The sequence below is a fragment of the Staurois parvus genome, unplaced genomic scaffold (assembly GCF_062004578.1).
Source record: "Staurois parvus isolate SC_StPar_1 unplaced genomic scaffold, SC_StPar_1.0 ptg000081l, whole genome shotgun sequence".
Taxonomy (NCBI): Eukaryota; Metazoa; Chordata; class Amphibia; order Anura; family Ranidae; genus Staurois; species Staurois parvus.
In genome coordinates, this window is record NW_028317877.1 from 15,842,804 (window position 1) to 15,857,089 (window position 14,286).

A 14,286-nucleotide genomic window follows, 5' to 3' on the forward strand; every position below is an offset into this window, starting at 1 on the left:
AATATATCAAATTTGTGTTGTTCCTCTAAACAAATTGAAGAAAAGTGAATATTAGACTGTTCAAAAAAATAACAGTGTTTGTATTCTTCTTTACAAACTCAAACATTCACTATATAAACTGAAAAATGTTTGAAGATTTTGCTTTCCTTTGAATCACTTAATTAATATTTAGTTGTATAAGCACTGTTTCTGAGAACTGCTGTACATCTGTGTTGCATGGAGTCAACCAACTTCTGGCAATTGTGAACAGGTATTCCAGCCCAGGATGATTGGACTACATTCCACAGTTCTTCTCTATTTCTTGGTTTTGCCTCAGAAACTGCATTTTTGATGTCACCCCACAAGTTTTCTATTGGATTAAGATACGGGGATTGGGCTGGCCACTCCATAACGTCAATCTTGGTCTGGAACCAAGATATTGCACGTTTACTGGTGTGTTTGGGGTCGTTGTCTTGTTGGAACACCCATTTCAAGGGCATTTCCTCTTCAGCATAAGGCAGCATGACCTCTTCAAGTATTCTGATGTATTCAAACTGATCCATGATCCCTGATATGCGATAAATAGGCCCAACACCGTAGTATGAGAAACATCCCCATATCATGATGCTTGCACAACCATGCTTCACTGTCTTCACAGTGTACTGTGGCTTGAATTCAGTGTTTGGGGGTCGTCTGACAAACTGTCTCCGGCCACTAGACCCAAAAAGAACAATCTTACTTTCATCAGTCCACAAAATGTTGCGCCATTTCTCTTTAGGCCAGTCAATGTGCTCTTTGGCAAATTGTAACCTCTTCAGCACATGTCTTTTTTTCAACAGTGGGACTTTGCGGGGGCTTCTTGCAGATAGCTTGGCTTCACATAGGCGTCTTCTAATTGTAACAGTACTCACAGGTAACTTTAGACCTTCTTTGATCTTCCTGGAGCTGATTGTTGGCTGAGTCCTTGCCATTCTGGCTATTCTTCTATCCATTCGAATGGTAGTTTTTCGTTTTCTTCCACGTCTTTCAGGTTTTGGTTGCCATTTTAAAGCATTTGCGATCATTTTAGCTGAGCAGCCTATCATTTTCTGCACTTCTTTATATGTTTTCCCCTCTCCAATCAACTTTTTAATCAAGGTACGCTGTTCTGAACAATGTCTGGAACGACCCATTTTCCTCAGAATTTCAGAGAGAAATGCACTGTAACCAGCATGTACAACATTTGCTGCCTTCCTTCCTTAAATAAGGGCAATAATTGCTGCCTGTTTTTCAAAGAATGAATGACCTCACTAATAGAACTCCACACTGCTATTATTTTGAACATGCCCCTTTCAATTAGTGATTCAATTACACAGAATCAGCAGCATGCATGTCATGACTGTTGGGTCTGTTGGATTTCTATTACTCTACTACACCTACTAGTAAATTATTTGCCATGTAGAAATATCATTTCTACCAAAAACAGTGATTGATCAGGTTAGTGATGTCTGACTGCCATTATTTTGAACACTACTGTGTGTGTGTGTGTGTATATATGTATATGTGTGTGTGTGTATATATACAGTTGTGTCCAAAATTATTCAACCCCCAATGCTGTAAAGGGGTTTAGGGACTATAGTGTACATTTGGAATTGTATTCAGAATCAAATCCTACAAGGACGTTGTAACTACCCAAATGCAACTAAAATGACATCAATTGTTTATGTAATACAGTAGTAAATGGTTCTTATGTGGTTTCTTCATTGCCACAATTATTCAACCCCTTAAAGACTACCACTCTGAAGAACAGAGGTTCATACAGGTGCTTTCCATCAGGTATTGAAAACACCTGTGGATGTCACCGAGCAGCAATCAAGCATAATAAGCACCAATTAGGCAGCTTTAAAATGACTGTGATACTCAGCTCCTTCTAGACATTTACTGGTGTGGTTACAAACATGGTGAAGGCAAGAGAATGGTCCAGGAAGACAAGAGAAGAGGTGATTTCTCTTCACAGGAAGGGCAATGGCTATAAGAAGATTGCAAAGATGTTAAACATACCAAGAGACACCTTAGGAAGCATCATTCGCAAATTCAAGGCAAAGGGCACTGTTGAAACGCTACCTGGTCGTGGCAGAAAGAAGATGCTGACTTCAACTGCTGTGCGCTACCTGAAGCGTAGAGTGGAGAGAAGTCCCCGTGTGACTGCTGAGGAACTGAGAAAAGATTTGTCAGATGTGGGTACAGAAGTTTCAGCCCAGACAATAAGACGCACACTGCGTAATGAAGGCCTCCGTGCCAGAACTCCCAGGCGTACCCCCTTGCTGTCTCCAAAGAATAAGAAGAGTCGACTGCAGTATGCCAAAAGCCATGTGGACAAACCACAAAAGTTGTGGGATAGTGTTCTGTGGACTGATGAAACAAAATTAGAACTGTTTGGGCCCATGGATCAACGCTATGTTTGGAGGAGGAAGAACAAGGCCTATGATGAAAAGAACACCTTGCCTACTGTGAAGCATGGTGGAGGGTCAATCATGCTTTGGGGCTGTTTTGCTTCTGCAGGTACAGGGAAGCTTCAGCGTGTGCAAGGTACCATGAATTCTCTTCAGTACCAGGAGATATTGGATGGAAACGTGATGCAGTCCGTCACACACCTGAGGCTTGGGAGACGTTGGACCTTTCAACAGGACAATGATCCCAAGCATACCTCCAAGTCCACTAGAGCATGGTTGCAGAGGAAAGGCTGGAACATTTTGGAGTGGCCATCGCAGTCACCAGACTTAAATCCGATTGAGAACCTCTGGTGGGACTTAAAGAAAGCAGTTGCAGTGCGCAAGCCTAAGAATGTGACTGAACTGGAGGCCTTTGCCCATGAAGAATGGGCGAAGATACCCGTAGATCGCTGCAAGACACTTGTGTCAAGCTATGCTTCACGTTTAAAAGCTGTTATAACTGTAAAAGGATGCTGTACTAAGTACTAAGATTGAATGTCACTTGGGGGTTGAATAAAACTGATAATGCTGTGAGCACAGAAAAGACATTTGTGGTTATTTCATTATAACTGTTATGTTATATTTGTCTGACCTACAAGTGCCTCTTTAATGTAAATGTAAGCAAGATGACTGAATGATCAAAAGCAATGTCAAACTGGCCAAAACACTCAATTTCAGTGGGGGTTGAATAATTTTGGACACAACTGTATATATATATATATATATATATATATATATATATATATATATATATATATATACACACACACTCAGTATCTCACAGAAGTGCGTACACCCCTCACATTTTTGTAAACATTTTATTATATCTTTTCATGTGACAACACTGAAGAAATGACAGTTTGCTACAATGTAAAGTAGTGAGTGTGCAGCTTGTATAACAGTGTAAATTTGCTGTCCCCTCAAAAAGCTCAACACAGCCATTAATGTCTAAACCGCTGGCAACAAAAGGAGTTATTTTGAGGGGACAGCAAATTTACACTGTTATACAAGCTGTACACTCACTACTTTACATTGTAGCAAACTGTCATTTTTTCAATAATAAAATATTTACAAAAATGTGAGGTGTGTACTCACTTCTGTGAGATATTGTGTATATAAAATATATATTCTATATGGCTGACTGAGAGGTCCTATCAGCAGCTTTCTATTTTGGTCGGCTCCCTCTGCGGTAGCCATTTAGACAAAGACTTCTGTCAACACATTTTATTAGGAGAGGAGGCAGGGAACATCGGAAGGATTAGAACAGTGAGCAGCTCTTCTGATTATCTCCATAATTCTTGTGCGACTATATAAGGCAAATATGTCAGTTCCAGACCACTGCTATTTAAGGGTGAGCTTTGACAAGGACATCACTTGCCATTCTTTGGAATATACCATGAGGTTAATTAATTATTTAGTGCATGGGAAAAGGTCGTGTGAGTTTCATGGGAAGCAGCTCATTAAATCGTGATATTCCTATGTGTTTTTTAAGATATACATGTTTGCAATTATAGATTAACTGGGATGCAAACATTTAGTTTGATTTAATTTAAGGTAAGTTTTTTCTATTTTCTTTTTTTTTTTTTTTAAGCCCCAGTTTACATATATGCGGCCGTGCGGGTTGTGTTTTGCGTGGACACGAGAGCCCATTCATTTGAATGGACTCCCGTGCCCTGTGACTCACAGAGAAGAAGTTCCTGCACTTCTGAAAACGCAGCCCAGAAGGGAACCTCCGTTCCCAGTACGGTTGCAGTTTCCAATGTGGGCAGCGTGCCATTGGAACTAATGGCACCCGCCCAGGGGCGGACTGACAACTCATGGGGCCCCTGGGCAATAGGGGATAATGGGGCCCCTGTGTCCTTGCCCAAACTCAAAAAAGCCGATGAAAAAGGTACCAGGGGCATCTCATGGGGCCCCCTACTGACCCTGGGCCCTCGGGCAGTGCCCGAGTTTCCAAATGGTCGGTCCACCCCTGCACCCACCCCCGGTTCCGCATTCCTCAGTGCTGGTGGTGTGGCTACACGGATTTTCATACGGATCCACAGTGGCACCACCCGCACAGATGTGCACCAAGCCTTACTGTTGACTGGCTCACTACCTTGATGGCCGAGATATAATTTTTAAGTGCCAACAACTCTACACAAAATAAATATAATCCGAGTGGTCAAAGAACCAGTGAATTACTTTTACAGCCATTGGATGGGGATCCCCTCAGTGGCACCCTGTTCCTGAGACACAATGGATGTAATTTCTCCCACTGTACTATGTCAGAAAGCGGAAGTGACGAGAATTTAATCACTTCTGGTTTCAGTCTGTTGTTAACCAGTTTAGGTAAACTTTGGATCAAACAGATCCAAGTTTGATACAAAGTTCTCAACCACAGAGGAGATATAATAGACCCCAGATGTCTTGCTAAAAAGGACCTGCCTATTGTTATGCGGGTCCGCATTTCTCTGTGCGGGTGGTGCGGCTGCATGGATTTTTGTGTGGATCCGCAGCGGCACCACCCGCACAGATGAACCTAGCCTTAGGGTTGAATACAAAACAGAAAAGACTACCAATGCTTACATGCCCTTTGCACGATGCCTGGACAAGGTCACCCAGAGTCCAGGGCAAAGAAGCCAGACAGTGTCCCCCCCCCCTTTTTATTTTGTGTGAGCTTAGGGGTTGCAGTCACCCGCTTGTCAAAATGCCTTGCATCAGAATGAGCTTGCTGGTGCCCCCATCCATACAGTGAACAACTGCTCCTAGGGTAGCCACCACTCCTGCCCACCCCTTGTCCTGGCCCTGTCTGTAACACTTGTAAAAGTGTCATCTATTTAATCTACATTCTCAGACACATTACAAAGGCACACCACCAGGGACATATTCAGAGGCAGCTGAACACCGCCTCTGGACGCAGCAACACTTTGCGCTGTGGCCGCATACAAACTGTCTGATTAGCTGTGGCTAGTTTGTGTGTTCCCAGAACTCAGCCGAAATGCCGACCCAGCACACTGGGTGTTTCTCAACCAGCGTTCTTTTTGAGGTTGCTAGAGGTTCCCTCAACAGTGAGCAATGGTGGATTGCTTTTTAATCTCACTGACCACTAATGCAGGAGGGCAGATTTGCACGAAGTCACATCAACTCTGTGTTCACAGGTGAAAAAGTTACCTTTGAAAGAAGAGAACACTCTACCCATTGTTAAAGTGACACTATATGATATCCTTATTCTCCAAAAATAATCCACCTTATTGGCCCTGTAATCTACTTTTTAGGAAATAATTTCTTACTGCGGTTGATTTATTAAAGACAAATAGACTGTGCACTTTGCAAAGTGCAGTTGCATTCTGCAAGTACAGTTGCTCCAGAACTTAGTAAATGAGGTAAAGATTCACATTACAAAGGATACACAATAATTTTCAAGGAAAATGTAAAAAAAAAAAAAAAAAAGCATTTTCCCTTGCAAATGATTGGATGATGGAAGTCAGCGGATTCTGCTCATTTACTAGGCTCTGGAGCAACTGCTGTTTCAGAGTGCAGCTGCACTTTGCAAAGTGTACAGTCTATTTGCCTTTAGTAAATTAACCCCACTGTGTCTTTCTGCCTCCTTGTAACATCCCCTGTGAGCTCCTGAATCTCCCACCTTTCCACGTCACTTTTGTTCATTTGGAACAAGCAATGCACTTTAGTTGCAGTCATGTGCACTACTTTGTGCACACTACAACTCCCATAGTCTTTCTAAAGAGCAAGCTATAGGGGTTAGGCAAAAAAATGGAAACACTATTTGATTTGCAGGTGTGACAGTGACAACATTTCACGTTATAATCGGAAGTGATGTAACATTCTTTTACTTCTGCTGTGTGATGAGACACCTAGCTAACAGATGGGAAGCCTCACTTTCGTCATTCGCTGCTTGCGCTGCTAGTAATAGAGTCATGTCAGAGCTTATTGAGCTTCAAAGAGGGCAAATTGTTGGTGCCCGCTTAGCTGGTGCCTCTGTGTCGCAAGGTACAGTATCAAAAGTTAGAGTGGCATATACAAAACGTCATCTGATAGGCATAAGCGCCATCGACGTGGTCAACTGACTGAAAGAGACAAAAGGACATTGTGCAGGATTGTGACTCGAAATAAGAAAACAACTGCTGCAAAAGTGATTGCAGAGCTCAATCTCAGTTCCTTGAAGACTGAGATTGAGCTCTGCAGTCACTTCGTCATTCCGGGTCACAATCCTGCACAATGCCCTTTTGTCTTTTTCAGTCGGTTGACCATGTCAACCACTCTTGTGCTATTTTGGAATTGGGGTTATACTTTTGTCAGTTTTAACTGCTTTCCTGCCGCCCTATAGCAGATATACTGTTACAGGGATGCAGGGGTGCGCAAAATCACGTGTATATATACATGATTTCACATTTCTGGGTAGGGGGGCGCGTGCCCTACCCGTGCCGCTATTTACAGCCTCGGCTGTCAATCACTTGGTACCAGCCAGTGATTACTCGTCGGCACCCGGTGATCACAGAGCATTGCCGACTGAGGGAGAGAACTGTATGTAAATGATACAGTTCCTGCTTTGTATGGCTCTGAAAGCACTAACACAGCCTACTGTAAAACACACAGTTGACCCTTTGATCGCCCCACATGTTAACCCCTTTCTGCCCAGTGCCATTAGTACAGTGTCAGTACTTTTTATTAGCACTGATCCCTGTATTAGTGTCACGGGGATGTCAGTGATACCAAGTCAGTTGTCCGCCGCAGTCCCGCTATAAGTCACTGATCGCTGCACTACTAGTAAAAATTAAAAAAAACGAATCCCAGTATATATACCGCCAATTGTAGACGCTATAACTTTCACATAAAGCAATTCATTTACATTTTATTGAGATTTTTTTTCTAGCAAAGACATGTAGCAGAATACATTTTGGCCTAAATTTATGACGAAATTTGATTTTTTAAAATGTTTTTACTGGACACGTTTAATAGCAAAAAGGCAAAAATACAGTTTTTTTTTTCTCGAAATTGTCGGTCTTTTTTATAGCGCAAAAAATAAAAACCACACAGGCTATAAAATACCACCGAAAGCTCTATTCATGGGGAAAAAAGGACACATTAAAGTAACACAGCGCCGTAACGCAAAAAATGGCCTGGTCAGGAAGGGGGGTAAATCCTCTGGGGGGCAAGTGGTTAACTTATTTCACAAAAAAAATATGGGTTCTTCTTTCTTTTGTCTTTGTATATTCATCAGACTGACTAATACAGCATCCCCCAGCAACCATCCCCACCTCCAGCACAGTCAAAATCATTTGGTTAAATTTCAGTAATCCCTTTCACAGAGTCTCTGGTATGAAACTTTATTGTCACTAAGAAAATGAGCTGTTTCTCTTGTTGATCTGATCTTTGGTGTTCAGCTCAGCAAAACAGTTTACCTTAGCAGGGTGAAAGTTCAACTAGTGATCAGAGCTGTGATCTCAGCTGGCATTGATCCAGCTCACATACTGTTGCTTTAGGTTGAAATGTTCCATGCATATGCTGTAGCAAAGCTCATGATATATCATTCTAATAACACGGACAGGATTTTAGATCTGCTGTGTAAAACACATGACTCTAATACTGCAGAGCTTACATCAAATGTCTCAAGCAAAGAGTTCTTTGGCTCTGGGAAATAGCACAGCTTTTATTATTGAAGTCTTGGGGCTTGCTTTAACATGCAGTAAAAGTTTGCAGGTGAGCCACATTTTTACTGCTCCCCTAATCACTCCCGCTTAAGCTGCAAAAGCCCACTAAACATGACCCATTCACGGCTTTTCAGGTTGAAACAGGCGGTGTGGAAAAGACCTGACACCTCCTTACTGACTGGCAAATTCCATCTGAAAAGCAATCCAATCCACTGTGGAGCCACTTGTTTTCTGTTTGTTTGTACAAACAGGGCTCGTTCACACTTGGCTGTTTTACCAACGCTTGCCAAACGCCCCTTTTTTAACGCTCGGCAACCGCTCTGGAAACGCCGCATGCGCGGTTTAGCGGCGGTTGCTAGACGTTTGCCGATCATTAAAAATGCCCCACAAATGCCTATAATGCAGTTTGAATGGTGTTAACGCCCCGCAACCGCGTTGCAACCGCACCGCAAATGCCAGCGGGGCGTTTGCGGAGCGGCACCATAGACTAAAATAGGAGGCTTCAACGCCTCCTGACTCGACCAGAGGCGTCCGTTTTGCCATGATGCGACGCAAACGCTGCCGTTAGAACAGCACCATGTGCTGTAATGTGCAGAATTGGCAGAGGCATTTGGGAAGCGGTAAAAACGCTTCCCAAACATCTCTCTGCCTCCTGCACACAACGCTAGTGTGAACGTAGCCTAACACATTTTTCTTTGCTACAATCCAATTAGCTTTCTTGCATAGTCTGCAGTTCAACTTCCTTTCTTTCCACGAAGCACACATAAGCAGTGTTATACTTTTTTTTTGTTTGTTTGTTTTCTTGGTTTTTTTTTTTTTTTTTTTTTTTTTTATTGCTTACCAATTTTTTTAATGTCTTGTGGCTGGTTACATGATGCGCTGGGTCATCAGGGGCTGACACTATGATACTCTGCATTTACAATCTTTCCTCAGTCTTCCAGGATTAGTAATCCTGGGTGTCATTCAATTTGGAAAACTGAGGACATCTTGTGGCAAAGAAAAGGTAATGCAGGGACAGCTCCAGATTGAAGCCAGAGCTACCCCCTTTTTCTTTTTCTTTTTTTTTTTTTCTTTTTTTAAACCTCCAGAGGGATATTTAAAAAATGGCTTGAAGTTGTGCTTTAAGTGTTGTAATAGAACATTTTGAGGCTTCATTTAGATGTGCAATTGGGGGGCAAAAATGTGCGGTTGTACCGTGATTTTGCCAGCTACCAACTGTAGCCCCCCCAGCTGTAATGCTTCATACCCATGGCAAATTTTATGTGACATGTAGCAGGCAGCAAGCCCGCTGAATGCTACACTCTAGCTAATGGGGAAGGGCTGGAAATGTCCCATAACTGTGTGCAATGCATGCTGTTTTGATGCATTTGTCAGCAAAAATGGGGTTAAAACAGGTGACGAGGAAGCATCACATCACTTCCTTACCACCTGTCAATAGCCTTTGAAGCGCAATCTGAACGTAGATCAGGCTTCAGTGGAAAGGGTGATTTAGAATCAAGTCTTAATCTACCCCTAATGTGAAGCATGCTGACTTTATAAATAGGATCCATTTGCTTATGAAAAGAGTGTTTGTGTTTTACAGTTAATGTTGGTGACTACATCGAGGCTGTGTTGGACAGAAATCTGGCTGAAAATATATCCCGGGTTCTCTACCCCAATGATAATGTAAGTTTTTTTGTTTTTTTTTTCACTGTATTATAGGTAATCTCTGCCAGGCCCATAACATTTCAGTTTTGATCTGATTCTCCTTGAAATTCAGCTACTGTGAACTAAATACGTTTTTAATGTATTCTTGCAGTTCTTTGAAGGCAAGGAGCTGCGGCTGAAGCAAGAGTACTTTGTGGTAGCGGCTACGCTCCAAGATATCATCAGGAGATTCAAGTCTTCCAAGTTTGGATGCCGGGATCCAGTGAGAACCTGCTTTGGCACTTTTCCAGATAAGGTAAGTTATGCGTTATAGAAGTGTTACTACAGGCTATGATTTCCAGTTTCCCTGGGCCAGGAACTACTATAAAATGTTTAAAGCGGAGTTCCACTAACCCTGTCAAAAAATAAGTCTAAAAAACTGTAGCTGCTGACTTTTAAAAAACAGCCACTTACCTGTCCCTCGGTTGCGCGGTGTGTCCCCCACAGCCCGTTTCACCGGCCGTCCTGTATTCCAGGAGGCCGGCATCTTCAGTGTGGGCACCCGGCTAGACAGCTTGCAGCTTCACAGTCGGGTACCCACTGCGCATACACGAGTAGCGCTGCGCTTCATGAATGGTCCTGTAGTCTTCTGGGACCTGTCACGTGTCCCAAAAGACTACAAGGAGGGAGGGAAGGAGGCCACCTTCCAATTCCGATCGCCTAGGCGATCGGACCGGAAGTGGGAGCGGGTACCTGTCAAATTCGGGTACCCGCTCCCCCCAAAGGTGCCAATCCTTAATGGGGAGCTGGAGATCAGTCCTTAAAGTGGAACTTCCCCTTTTGGGTGGAGCTCCGCTTTAATATCCTCTGGAAAGGGTTATGGAAACTAAATCTATAAAAACTTGGTGTGAAAGAAGAGCCTGCTGTTGTACTGAACTATATTTTGTAGTGGCTTGTAGTCACAGAACGGAGATGCAAGTCTTTCAGGGCCAAATATTTGCAAACCATTATGTAATAAAGGGACTAAACTAACCACTGTGTGTGATTTATGAGATTGTTTTAGCCTTCTGACATGCTGCTTGTGACTACACAAACAAGTACAGTTTAACAGAAGTTTATTTATGGGAGTAGGAAACAGAGAAACATGATGGTATTGGTTAGAAAAGTACCACCTAGCAAGTCAAGTCAGGTCAGGAAAACCCCATTGACTTTAAAGTAGCAGTACAAATGACAGTTGGGAGGCTGTGTTTGACCTGTTTGTGTTGTTGTTTTTCTTGCAGGATGTGCTATTAAGCTGCATTTTCCATTCAAACACAGCTGCATTTAAATGAAAATAAGAATGCCCCTAGACATTGACCCTAATAGTGGCCATCTACATTTCAATAATTGATCATTTTCCTTTTCCAATCTTTTCCGCTAGGAATAATCGATCTATAGTCGACAATCCATTTAATTGTTTAACACATGCAAGTAAGTGGATTTCAATCATAGTAAAGCCACTATATTAATTTTTACCTACAGGTAAATTTATCTCAAAGCTTACCTGTAGGTAATATGAATATCTCCTAAACATGCACCACTTAGGAGATATTTGGGGTTTTTTACAGTCGGTGCATGCGCTCTGAAGGAGTGGCATACCTGAGACTTGCATGCGTGGGAGTGACGTCATCGCAGCTCAGCTAGCCAGATGTCTGGATGGCTTTTGAACCCGGAAGGAAGACTAGGTGAGGATGTAAGCCTCTACAGTGGTGACAATGTGCCGTTGAAGGGCTTAATTTTAAGGTATGTTTTTACATAATGTGCCAGTATGCTATGCATATTAACACATTATGCCTTTACCTTGCAGGGGATTTTTTTCTTGGATGCGGTTTACTATCGCTTTAACCTATGATTGTAAACAATCAATCACATCTGTTTCCACCATGTAATCTCATAATCTGATAGCTCGAAATACTGTTGTATTTATAAACAGAGTACCCCAGCATTGCCAATTGATGCAAAACAATCAATAATATTCTGCCCTGGTCAATCGACTCAGTTTGATCGAATTCAATCTAAATGGAATCTAAACCAATTGGAATGGAAATTATGGCTATTCGATTGTTTTCCGATTCAGTCATTTTGATTGAATCAGACATCAATTGGATAACAAAACTAAAGCGTACGTGGCCATAAACCTGACAACATTGTCTAATACAATGGTCATTGTGCACCACTGAGCTAGTTACAGCTGACTTAAGCACTTCACGTTTAGGCCAATTCTCACATTCCTCTCCTACATGTAAAATACCACATTGTTTTTCTAGAAACCTACTTTGAACCCCCAAATATTTTTTTTTTTTTAAGCAGAGGCCCTAGAGAATAAAATGGGTATGACTGTGTTCACCATTGCGTGCGAGCACGGTAGGACAGGGGCTCTTTACATTTTTTTATTATTATATATTTTATTTTAATTTTTTTATTTTTTTGCGCTGTTTCTTAAAAATGTTTTGATCGCTTTAATTGCTATTACAAGGAACCTAAACATTCATTATGATAACAATAAGCAGGTCCTCTTTAGTGAGATATCTGGGGTCTGGTATATCTCCTCTGTCGTTGAGAACTTTGTATCAAACTGGGATCTGTTTGATCCTAAGCTTACCTAAACTGGTAAACAGACTGAAACCGGAAGTGATTAAATCCTCGACACTTCCGGTTTCTGACATAGTCCAGTGGGAGAAATTACATCCATTGTGTCTCAGGAACAGGGTGCTACAGAGGGGATCCCAATCCAACGGCTGTAAAAGTAATTCACTGGCTTGAATTATATTTATTTTGTGTAGAGTTGTTGGCACTTAAAAATTATATCTCGGCCATCAAGGTAGTGAGCCAGTCAACAGTAAGGCTTGGTTCACATCTGTGCGGGTGGTGCCGCTGTGGATCCGCACGAAAATCTGTGCATCCGCACCACCCGCACAGAGAAATGTGGACCTGGGGGCAGGTGCCATTACTTCTAATGGCACACCACCCGCACTGTTAAAAGGAACCGAGGTTCCCGTGCGGGCTGTGTTTTCAGAAGAAGTGTAGGGACTTATTCTTCCTTGCATGTCACGGGGATGGGAGCTCTCATGCCCGTGCAAAACGTGGCTCGCACGGCCGCATATATGTGAACCGGGGCTGAATAGCTTCAAACATGCTTGAGGCAAGCATAGATCTGTACTTGGACAAAAAAAGTTAGTAAAAATGAAAACCTCCAAACCCCCCACCCCAAAAAAACGGGCAGTCGATGGACCACTCAGTCTTTGTTTCTATGTGTGTGCTTCTATCTTGATAACATTTCCAGTACTATTGCCTTTCTAATGCAACATGTCCTTTACAGGTTGCCATTCAGCTAAATGACACCCATCCTGCTCTTGCCATTCCTGAGCTCATGAGGATTCTTGTAGATGTGGAGGGAATGGAATGGGACAAGGTGAGAACAAATAAACGAGACAATCATAGCTGAAATCCAGGCAAACAATTGAATATATAGTTCATATGCACATGTCTACTGTCTTACCTGCTATGGGATTTATAATTCTGTCCAGTAACTTTTGCGATTCATTGACACCTAGGCAAAAGTTGTTAGCTATTGAGCAACATAAGACCTTAGTGGAAAGCATTACCATTTTACATTACTGTTTGTGGGCATCCCCTTGGTTTTTCCACATATTCTAGGCTTAACCATAACGTATTTTTTCATATACCTTTTGGTTTTTTACATGTTTTATCTTCAATTATTATGTTAGTGCATTAAATATAGAGATTTGTAACAGCAATTGTTCACTCTTGATTAGCATTGTGAGAAGGAGAAATAAGGAACAGCCATTGTATAACACTGCAAATAGGGAGCCAAAGCTTTAGTATGTCATTAGAAAATATGGCTACGTGTATGCATAAATTATTACTAAGTATACATAGAAAGAATGCTTTAAAACAGGGGTAGGCAACCTTGTGAGCATTGTGTGCTGAAAAATGTTTTCAAAGAAATTGGGAGTGCCAGTAATATAAAAAAAGTCAACTTCACACGATCAATCACGAAAGTAAATTTGTATTACGGAAATGCTGAAAATGACTTGAATACTAGTAAGCAATGAATATTGAAGTTTGCACCTACACACCTCAGATCACCCAAATTCCTGCACCTTCACCCCTCTGATCAGCCCAATTCCTGCACCTTCACCCCTCAGATCAGCCCAATTTTTGCACCTTCACCCCTCAGATCACCCACATTCCTGCACCTTCAACCCTCAGATCAGCCCCACTTCCTGCACCTTCTCCCCTCAGATCAGCTCAATTCCTGCACCTTCACCCCTCAGATCACCCACATTCCTGCACCTTCACCCCTCAGATTGGCCCCACTTTCTGCACCTTCACCCTCAGATCAGCCCAATTCCGGCACCTTCACCCCTCAGACCAGCCCAATTTTTGCACCTTCACCCCTCAGATTAGCCCAATTCCTGCACCTTCACCCCTCAGATCAGCCCCACTTCCTGCACCTTCACCCTTCAGTTTATCCCCAATTCCTGCACCTCCACCCT

General features: G+C 42.4%; 1 protein-coding gene across 1 annotated transcript in view; it reads left to right on the forward strand.

Moving 5' to 3' along the window:
- PYGB (glycogen phosphorylase B) overlaps window positions 1-14,286 on the forward strand; it is a 143,345-nt gene that overhangs the window by 107,839 nt on the left and 21,220 nt on the right. Inside the window, exons 7-9 of the mRNA XM_089669808.1 lie at window positions 9,684-9,766; window positions 9,900-10,043; window positions 13,086-13,178. Coding sequence (XP_089525934.1) covers window positions 9,684-9,766; window positions 9,900-10,043; window positions 13,086-13,178 — 320 coding nt within the window. The remainder of the gene's footprint in view (window positions 1-9,683; window positions 9,767-9,899; window positions 10,044-13,085; window positions 13,179-14,286) is intronic.